Source organism: Salvelinus namaycush, unplaced genomic scaffold, assembly GCF_016432855.1.
Source record: "Salvelinus namaycush isolate Seneca unplaced genomic scaffold, SaNama_1.0 Scaffold34, whole genome shotgun sequence".
Taxonomy (NCBI): domain Eukaryota; kingdom Metazoa; phylum Chordata; class Actinopteri; order Salmoniformes; family Salmonidae; genus Salvelinus; species Salvelinus namaycush.
The window spans coordinates 135,878-146,773 of NW_024060341.1; the positions used below are offsets into that span (position 1 = coordinate 135,878).

Here is a 10,896-nt window from a genome sequence, read left to right on the forward strand (position 1 = left end):
GAAAATAGTCTGTGTTATCAACAGGTAGTGTCTCCACATGGCCTGTATGAGGCTTATATAGGCCACTAATGACCGTTTCCCTGACAAACATGACTTAACGATCAATTAACATGCTTGATTGAGGTGTTACATTCAGATAGAAATAGACCATGTAGAAAATATGTTGATTCTGGTGGGCAGGAAATCTTTTCTACTCCATATATTGCATTTATATCTGTAATGTTTAACCCTAATGGTCTCAGATCAGCAGTAGAAAGAAGTAGGCCTAATTATTTTAGGTGTAATATTCAAAGATATTAGGGGGAAATAAACACTGTACCCAAATCCACTTTTTACAATGCTCCTGGGAAATGGGTAGGCCTCCACCATATAGTCCTTCACAGTTTTACAGCTGTGTTATATTCCTTTATTTACATAGATCACATACATAAATATATATGTTAGCTGTAGGTAGCTTTGGGATAAAATTCCCGTATTGTATTGTTACTAACATAAATCATAATATATCATATTTTCCTCATTTGCTCTGTAGGAGGTTCGTCATATGAAGGACATTCAAGTGGATGTGACCCCTAACCTGCAATAGGGGCTCAGTGGGGTGACAGACATCCTGTAACGGATCTCCAAGCTAGTGTCTGAGGACCTGGAGGAGGCTGTGTCTACAGCTGTGGTTCAGGACAAGCATGGTAACCTACCCTAACCTCACTGTATGAAGGATTTCATTGTTATGGATAGTCATCTCCAATCTGTTCAAATATCACTGTTGTTGATAACACACATTACCAAAATTATTCACACTTGTCTTCCTATTTCCACATAATCTGTCATGGTTCCCCACCCCAACAGGGCATAAAACCAACCTCTCTTTATTGCTACTGCTAATACACCCAAATCCAACAGCTTTCGAGTATCTTATTGCTTTTCTTCTAACCCTGAATGGCAACTTTTTATCCTAGTACACAAGCATGTCACTTTATCCATCCACACCCACTCTACTGCCGCATGTCCACTGCGGCTGAGACTTGCACCCTCTCGTTACAGGTATAGCAGGTAACCAACCCCACCCGGGTCTTACCCCCTAGGTGCCCGCCTGCTCGGGCTTACCTTCTGGGACTCACCCTATTCTTATAGTACTAGCAGGAACCAACCTACTTGGGATTTACCCCTTAGGAGTTACCCTCTACAGGTATCAACCTGTTCGGGTTTACCTTCCGGGACTTACCAAATACCGCAAAGCTATGACTGGTCGTAATACAATGAGACTACTGAATAAGCTCAGGCTTTCTAGGTCCGTACCCTATAATTGGTTCAGCCTACGACTCTCATCTCCCCAAGATGTCAGAATTAGTGATAACAGGTGTAGGAACTGTGCCTACCTTGTTTCTGTTTCACTGATTCAGAATCTCTAGTTCGACTGCAAATCGTGGTGAACCCTGCTTGCAGTGCCAACTGTTAGGTTCTAATTCTCAGAGTAAAAACTCGACGGACACTATGAAAGCTTCTCAATAGGGGGTGCTGTTTTCACTTTGTAAAACATTCGTTCCCAAATTAAACTGCCTCGTACTCAATTCTTGCTCGTACAATATGCATATTATTATTACTATTGGATAGAAAACACTCTCTAGTTTCTAAAACCGTTTGAATTATATTTTTGAGTAAAATAGAACTCGAGTTGGAGCAATCTTCCTGTCAGCAAGTGAGAAATCTGAAATCAGGCAATCTGTTCCAGGGTCGGTTTATTAATTTGCATGTATTCTATTGGTCGACATGCACTGCATACGCCTTCCCCTGGATGTCAGCAAGCAATGAGAATTGGAATGGAGTTGCTAGGCAGATCTGAGGCTATATAAATGGGCATGGAACCGGGGGTCCAGCCTTTTCAACATTTGCCATGACGCAAGACAGACCTCAGGATTGCGTTCTGGAAAGCTGCCGTTATAGGCCTTAGATATATCCGGCTCTGATTTTATTCGATATAGGTGTTAAAAACATCATAATGTAGTTATTTTAAACCGAGTTATATCAGTTTATATCAGTATATTGCGATTTTCGGTATTTTATTTGTGCTGCGTTATGGTGAGTTGGGCACGTCTTCGCCACATGGCTAATGTTTGCTGCTAATTCCAAAGTTGAAGACGACAATCTACAACCGAGCAACGATTCCTCTGGACAAAGGACAACTTGCCCAAGATTCTGATGGGAGCTCATCAAAAAGTAAGAAGTATTTATGATGTTAATTCGTTGTTCTGTTGAAAAATGTAAATCTACTATTCCGCCATTAATTTCGGTGCGGTCTCGCTTTAACGCACGCTGTATGTCGTAGTAACGTTAATTTAAAAAATCTAACACAGCGGTTGCATTAAGAACTAATGTATCTTTCATTTGCTGTCCAACCTGTATTTTTTAGTCAAGTTTATGATTAGTTACTGATTAGATTAGGTGCCTCTCCCAAGATTTCTCCCGGCATTTTGTTTGCATTTTGGCTACTATTCATATTGTATAACCACGATTTGTGCCGCTAAATATGCACATTTTCGAACAAACTCTATATGTATTGTGTAATATGATGTTATAGGACTGTCATCTTAAGACGTTTGAGAAGGTTAGTGAAAAAATTAATATCTTTTGCTGGTTTATTCGTTATCGCTATTGTTGGCTTGAATCAATGCTGTTGTGTGGTTGGCTATTGTAGTAAGCTAATATAATGCTATATTGTGTTTTCGCTGTAAAACACTTAAAAAATCTGAAATATTGGCTGGATTCACAAGATCTTTGTCTTTCATTTGCTGTACGCTGTGTATTTTTCATAAATGTTTTATGATGAGTATTTAGGTAATTCACGTTGGTCTCTGTAGTTATTCTAGTTGCTTTGGTGAGAGTTGTGATGGTGGCTGCAATGTAAAACTATGATTTATACCTGAAATATGCACATTTTTCTAACAAAACATATGCTATACAATAAATATGTTATCAGACTGTCATCTGATGAAGTTGTTTCTTGGTTAGTGACTATTTATATCTTTATTTGGTCGAAATTGTGATAGCTACCTATGCAGGAAAAAAATGGTGGGAAAAAAAAGTTGTGTCTTTTGCTATCGTGGTTAGCTAATAGAAATACATATTGTGTCTTCCCTGTAAAACATTTTAAAAATCAGAAATGATGGCTGGATTCACAAGATGTGTATCTTTCATCTGGTGTCTTGGACTTGTGATTTAATGATATTTAGATGCTAGTATTTACTTGTGATGCTATGCTAGGCTATGCTAGTCAGCTTTTTTACTGATGGGGGTGCTCCCGGATCCGGGATTGTGATGAAGTAGAAGTTAAACCAAGTTTATTCTTCCCAGAGGGTCAAGACAGCTGCATTAGACAAAAAACATATTCACACAAGCACTGATATTTAATCCTTTCTCCTATGTTGAGTCTCCTCCTACACCTCTAAACAGCCAATGCATCTCTGTTGCTAGACAGAACCTTTGTGATATCTGTTCTTCCTCACTTCATCTGACCTGACCGCTACCCCAAAGTGCTCACTCCTCCCCAACTCAAGGCTGTCATGGTGATTGGTACCAGACTGTGTCTCTTCTCATCCCAGAGGATCCCACCCATAGGATGCCTGATGGCTAACAATAACATATCCTGACATAATGTAAACGTTATACATTAAGCGCTCTCCCTCAGTGACATGAATTAGTATATTTCATATTCTCAGAACCCAACAGTAGGTTTTAAGGTGTGGCTGCATGTTTGTCGTGGACGCATTGTCACTCTTGATGTTCTTTTTCCAGATTGCAAGTGAAACACCTTTAGATGTAAGTGCCAGTTGGTAACTTTCTCACACTTGCTTGTTTAAGGTATGGATGCAACACCCCAGTATGTCTGCAGGGGCTGGTCACTGAGATTTACCATGTTTCACATGCTACTAGACTAACCTTCCAAGTAAATATGTTACAAGTCTGAACTGGCCGTCCTTGTCTTTCCTCAACTAATTGAAACCTCAGGGACAGACATGCTAAACGACTTTGATGTCAGAGCTCCCATCAGCCCTCTACACCTCGCTGTGAGTAAAGCCTACCTGCTCCTGTAGTGGTCTCCATATTACAAATGCCACCCTATTCCCTATTTAATACACTACTTTTGACCAGATCCTTATAGGCCCTGATCAAAAGTAGTTCACTAAATAGGGAATAGGGTGCTATCTGGGATGCAGGCATGGTGTTGATTTTCCACAGGAAGTTGACTGTCCAGACAGACTCACACACCAAATTCCTATCTATTCCTGATTAGTGTAAAATACATGCATATTCTACACAGTGATGATGAGGATGATTTCCTTATTTTGCCATTTGAGTTAATTAACCTCAGAGGAGAAGTAGAGTGTTTGTTTCTCAATCCCACGCTTGGCAGGGACCTCCGATGTTGATGCTGGGCGGGAGCAAAAATGGGCTCCCGATTGAAAGACACTGGTCTACTTTAGGTCAAAAGGCCCCTCAGGCCCCTCAGGCGTGACGTCCGCTGAAGGCCCATTCTGCTAACCGCGGCCTGCTAGCTGCCTAGAGCTACTTGGAACCCTGCTACTCCACGACTGGTCTATCGACGTCACCGCACGAAGAGGCAAAAACAGACGTCCCCCAAAGGCCCTTCTGCTAACTTGCTAGCCCCGGTCTGCTAACTACTAGCTTGCTAGCCCCGGTCTGCTAACTGCTAGCTTGCTAGCCCCGGTCTGCTAACTGCTAGCTTGCTAGCCCCGGTCTGCTAACTGCTAGCTTGTTGGCCCCGACCTACTATCTGCTTGCTTGATAGCACCGGCCTGCTAACTGTCTGAATCGCCGTGTCCCCAGCCAGGACAACCACTCACTGGACCCATATGTTCACTTGGCTACGCATGCCTCTTTCTAATATCAATATGCCTCATCCATTACTGTCCTGGTTAGTGATTACTGTCTTATTTCCCTGTAGAGCCTCTAGCCCTGCTCAATATGCCTTAACCAACCATGTTGTTCCACCTCCCACATATGCGATGGCATCACCTGGTTTAAACGTCTCTAGAGACTATATCTCTCTCATCATTACTCAATGCCTAGGTTTACCTCCAATGTACTCACATCCTACCTTACCTTTGTCTGTACACTATGCCTTGAATCTATGCTATCGTGCCCAGAAACCTGCTCCTTTTACTCTCTGTTCCGAACGTGCTAGACGACCAGTTCGTATAGCCTTTAGCCGTACCCTTATCCTACGTCTCCTCTGTTCCTCTGGTGATGTAGAGGTTAATCCAGGTCCTGCAGTGCCTAGTTCCACTCCCACTCCCCAGGTGCTCTCATTTGTTGACTTCTGTAACCGTATAAGCCTTGGTTTCATGCATGTTAACATTAGAAGCCTACTCCCTAAGTTTGTTTTACTCACTACTTTAGCACACTCTGCCAACCCGGATGTCTTAGCCGTGTCTGAATCCTGGCTTAGGAAAACCACCAAAAACCCTGACAAAAAAAACCTGACAAAAGTTCTGGGACACTGTAAAGTCCATGGAGAATAAGAGCACCTCCTCCCAGCTGCCCACTGCTCTGAGGCTAGGAAACACTGTTACCACCGATAAATCCACTATAATTGAGAATTTCAATAAGCATTTCTCTACGGCTGGCCATGCTTTCCACCTGGCTACCCCTACCCCGGTCAACTGCCCGGCACCCTCCACAGCAACCCACCAAAGCCCCCACCATTTCTCCTTCACCCAAATCCAGATAGCTGATGTTCTGAAAGAGCTGCAAAATCTGGACCCCTACAAATCAGCCGGGCTAGACAATCTGGATCCTCTCTTTCTAAAATGATGTGCCGAAATTGTTGCAACCCCTATTACTAGCCTGTTCAACCTCTCTTTCGTATCGTCTGAGATTCCCAAAGATTGGAAAGCTGCCGCGGTCATCCCCCTCTTCAAAGGGGGTGACACTCTAGACCCAAACTGCTACAGACCTATATCTATCCTACCCTGTCTTTCTAAGGTCTTTGAAAGCCAAGTTAACAAACAGATTACCGACCATTTCGAATCCCACCGTACCTTCTCCGCTATGCAATCTAGTTTCAGAGCTGGTCATGGGTGCACCTCAGTGCACCTCTGCCACGACATCATAACCGCCATCGATAAGAGACATTACTGTGCAGCCGTATTCATCGACCTAGCCAAGGCTTTCAACTCTGTCAATCACCACATTCTTATTGGCAGACTCGACAGCCTTGGTTTCTCAAATGATTGCCTCGCCTGGTTTACCAACTACTTCTCTGATAGAGTTCAGTGTGTCAAATCGGAGGGCCTGTTGTCCGGACCTCTGGCAGTCTCTATGGGGGTGCCACAGGGTTCAATTCTCGAGCCGACTCTCTTCTCTGTATACGTCAATGATGTCGCTCTTGCTGCTGGTGATTCTCTGATACACCTCTACGCAGACGACAACATTCTGTATACTTCTGGCTCCTCTTTGGACATTGTGTTAACTAACCTCAAGACGAGCTTCAATGCCATACAACTCTCCTTCCGTGGCCCCCAACTGCTCTTAAATGAAAGTAAAACTAAATGCATGCTATTCAATCGATCACTGCCCGCACCTGCCCGCCTGTCCAGCATCACTACTCTGGACGGCTCTGACTTAGAATACGTGGACAACTACAAATACCTAGGTGTCTGGTTAGACTGTAAACTCTCCATCCAGACTCACATTAAGCATCTCCAATCCAAAATTAAATCTAGAATCGGCTTCCTATATCGCAACAAAGCATCCTTTACTCATGCTGCCAAACGTACCCTTGTAAAACTGACTATCCTACCAATCCTCGACTTCGGCGATGTCATCTATAAAATAGCCTCCAACACTCTACTCAACAAATTGGATGCAGTCTATCACAGTGCCATCCGTTTTGTCAATAAAGCCCCATACACTACCCACCACTGCGACCTGTATGCTCTCGTTGGTTGGCCCTCGCTTCATACTCGTCGCCAAACCCACTGGCTACAGGTTATCTACAAGTCTCTGCTAGGTAAAGCCCCGCCTTATCTCAGTTCACTGGTCACCATAGCAGCACCCACTCGTAGCATGCGCAGGTATATCTCACTGGTCACCCGCAAAGCCAATTCCTACTTTGGTCGCCTTTCCTTCCAGTTCTCTGCTGCCAATGACTGGAACGAACTGCAAAAATCACTGAAGCTGGAGACTCATATCTCCCTCACTAGCTTTAAGCACCAGCTGTCAGAGCAGCTCACAGATCACTGCACCTGTACATAGCCCATCTGTAAACAGCCCATCTATCTACCTCATTCCCATACTGTATTTATTTATTTATCTTGCTCCTTTGCACCCCAGTATCTCTACTTGCACATTCATCTTCTGCACATCTACCATTCCAGTGTTTAATTGCTATATTGTAATTACTTCGCCACCATGGCCTATTTCCTTAACTCCCTTATCTTACCTAATTTGCACTCACTGTATATAGACTTTTTTTCTTTCTTTTTTACTGTATTATTGACTGTATGTTTTGTTTATTCCATGTGTAACTCTGTGTTGTTGTATGTGTCAAATTGCTATGCTTTATCTTGGCCAGGTCGCAGTTGCAAATGAGAACTTGTTAAATAAAGGTGAAAAAAAATTATGTTCAGGCGTACCACTGGTCTCCTATAGAACATTGATTATATTAAGAGTGTATCTATTCAGGTGTACCACTGGACTTTGCTTGAGACTGTGTTTGTGTTTCTATTCAGGCATACCACGGCCACCACCATGCTATGGAGGTCCTGGTTCAGTCTCTGCTGGATCTAGACGTGAGGGACAGCCAGGGGCGCACCCTCTGGACCTGTCTGCCTTTAAAGGCCATGTGGAGTGTGTTGACGTCCTCATCAACCAGGGAGCCTCCATCCTGGTTAAAGACTTCTGAAGAGGGGGTCCATGAAGAGGACCCACATCCACGCTGCAGGTACACATAGGATATCACATAGATTCTGTAATTAAAACGTTTTCCTGACCAAGATAACCATTTGTTTGGTCATGTTGCTAGGACGACAATATCCACTCTAGGGATGTTACATGGTATAGTGAAAATGCCCACTAGACACTGATCTAAGAACATTTGTCATGTTCTCCACTAATGATTGATGATCTAGGGAGGGTAAGCTGATCCTAGATCAGGGCACAGGGGAGACTTCTATCCAGAGCCAGGTACACAGCTAGCAGGTGACAGGCGTCGATGGCCTCAGGCCCAGAATTATTTATCTGCTGTGTTATCATGAGGATGTCATCTACCAACACCATTGTTCTACAAATATGTCTGTTCATGTGAAGGTTATAGTCATCCAGCTCATATCCTCTCCGTTTATCCTCCTCTAGCTACCAACGGTCAATCATATCACATTCTTATATCTTCGCCATTTAACCTGCTCTAGCTATTGAATGTCAATCTCACGTTCCTATATCCTCTTTGTTTATCTTCCTCTAGCTACCAACGGTCATTCGGAGTGTTTGCGTCTGCTGATTGGAAATGGAAATGTAAATGTTGCCATCACCACAGTTACTCATGTCAGGTCATAGACCTCAACTCCAAGTAGGAACCGTCAAAACAATACTGAGGACACAAGTATTACAGTTAGCGTTTAATTGAGCCAAAACATGAAAATGCAGTTACACACACAACCTGGACTAGAATACCCATGAACTCTTGCATGGACTCCGAGCACCATGTCCCACATCAGATATCCATGATTGTGGTCAAAGGGGGCTCAGATGCAGAAGTGAACAGTTCCTCAATGGCATGGTCAGACTGGCCGGTAGCAGCTGCCGAGGTAGCGTCGTCAGACGGGCCAGTGGCAGCGTCGTCAGACGGGCCAGTGGCAGCGTCGTCAGACGGGCCAGTGGCAGCGTCGTCAGACGGGCCAGTGGCAGCGTCGTCAGACGGGCCAGTGGCAGCTTCAGAGGTAGCGTCGTCAGACGGGCCAGTGGCAGCGTCGTCAGACGGGCCAGTGGCAGCTTCAGAGGTAGCGTCGTCAGACGGGCCAGTGGCAGCTTCAGAGGTAGCGTCGTCAGACGGGCCAGTGGCAGCTTCAGAGGTAGCGTCGTCAGACGGGCCAGTGGCAGCTTCAGAGGTAGCGTCGTCAGACGGGCCAGTGGCAGCTTCAGAGGTAGCGTCGTCAGACGGGCCAGTGGCAGCTTCAGAGGTAGCGTCGTCAGACGGGCCAGTGGCAGCTTCAGAGGTAGCGTCGTCAGACGGGCCAGTGGCAGCTTCAGAGGTAGCGTCGTCAGACGGGCCAGTGGCAGCTTCAGAGGTAGCGTCGTCAGACGGGCCAGTGGCAGCGTCGTCAGACGGGCCAGTGGCAGCTTCAGAGGTAGCGTCGTCAGACGGGCCAGTGGCAGCTTCAGAGGTAGCGTCGTCAGACGGGCCAGTGGCAGCTTCAGAGGTAGCGTCGTCAGACGGGCCAGTGGCAGCTTCAGAGGTAGCGTCGTCAGACGGGCCAGTGGCAGCTTCAGAGGTAGCGTCGTCAGACGGGCCAGTGGCAGCTTCAGAGGTAGCGTCGTCAGACGGGCCAGTGGCAGCTTCAGAGGTAGCGTCGTCAGACGGGCCAGTGGCAGCTTCAGAGGTAGCGTCGTCAGACGGGCCAGTGGCAGCTTCAGAGGTAGCGTCGTCAGAGGACAGGGCATCATTTGCCGGAGAGCTACCATGGTTTGGAGAAGCTTGGGATTCTACTTCATTAGTCTCAAAATACTCTAGAGAGGAAACAAAAAGGAACAGTTGGGTATTCTACAGCAACACAGCTGTTCTACACAGTCTAGGCCAAATTGCCATTCGAATGTTGAGCAACATGAACCTAAAACAGATTTAAAAGTATATGTTTCAGGCCGTACCTTCTCTGTCTTGTTTAGCGTCAGACCCTATGGATCGGAGCAAGGCCAGGGCATGCACAATGGAGACGTCATTTGATGACAGCTCTGAAAAACGTAGGTTAAGGTACACAAGCAAAATGACCAAATCAAAGGGTTTGACAACATTATTTAGACAACTGAGTTACTCTATGGTGTTGAATGAGTGTCAAACACAGCAGCACCATAGACACAGTACAAAGCTAGAAGGGTTGTGGAAAGAAACACTTACCTCCAAGTCTCCTCTGCAGAGAGACTTGATCTTGCTTCTGGGACTTTCCAACAGGGTAACAAGAAACTGAGGAGAAAGTGTTGACAGAAGTTGAGTTGACACAAAATAGCTACATATATTATTAGTGGTGAAGAATACAAGATGACCAATGCAGAAGAAACAGAAAGTCAAATTTGAATCTCCAACTTATAAAGTTAGGCATATTTCCCAAACAAATCCATTCAACCCAAATTAGTGAACCAACCTTTGACAACCCCCACAGTCAACACAAAGAGCAGCAATTCTCTCACACCTCCCATGATCATGAAAATAGTCTGTGTTATCAACAGGTAATGTCTTCACATGGCCTGTATGAGGCTTATATAGGCCACTAATGACCTTTTACCTGACAAACATGACTTAACGATCAATTAACATGCTTGATTGAGGTGTTACATTCTGATAGAAATAGACCATGTAGAACGTATGTTGATTCTTTGGTGGGCAGGCAATCTTTTCTACTCCATATATTGCATTTATATCTGTAATGTTTAACCCTAATGGTCTCAGATCAGCAGTAAAAAGAAGTAGATCTAATTATTTTAGGTGTAATCTTCAAAGATATTAGGGGGAAATAAACACTGTACCCAAATCCACTTTTTACAATGCTCCTGGGAAATGGGTAGGCCTCCACCATATAGTCCTCACAGTTTTACAGCTGTGTTATATTCCTTTATTTACATAGATCACATACATAAATATATATGTTAGCTGTAGGTAGCTTTGGGATA

The 10,896-nt window shown here is 44.6% G+C and overlaps 1 protein-coding gene across 1 annotated transcript; it reads right to left on the reverse strand.

Annotated features, from left to right (window-relative positions):
* Positions 1-8,728: 8,728 nt before the first annotated feature.
* LOC120040285 (polysialoglycoprotein-like) lies at positions 8,729-10,431 on the reverse strand. The gene is made up of 4 exons (XM_038985481.1): positions 10,371-10,431; positions 10,127-10,192; positions 9,880-9,963; positions 8,729-9,741 (listed from the first exon to the last, which is right to left on the reverse strand). The coding sequence occupies exons 1-4, from the start codon at positions 10,429-10,431 to the stop codon at positions 8,729-8,731; spliced, it is 1,224 nt and encodes a 407-aa protein (XP_038841409.1).
* Positions 10,432-10,896: the final 465 nt, after the last annotated feature.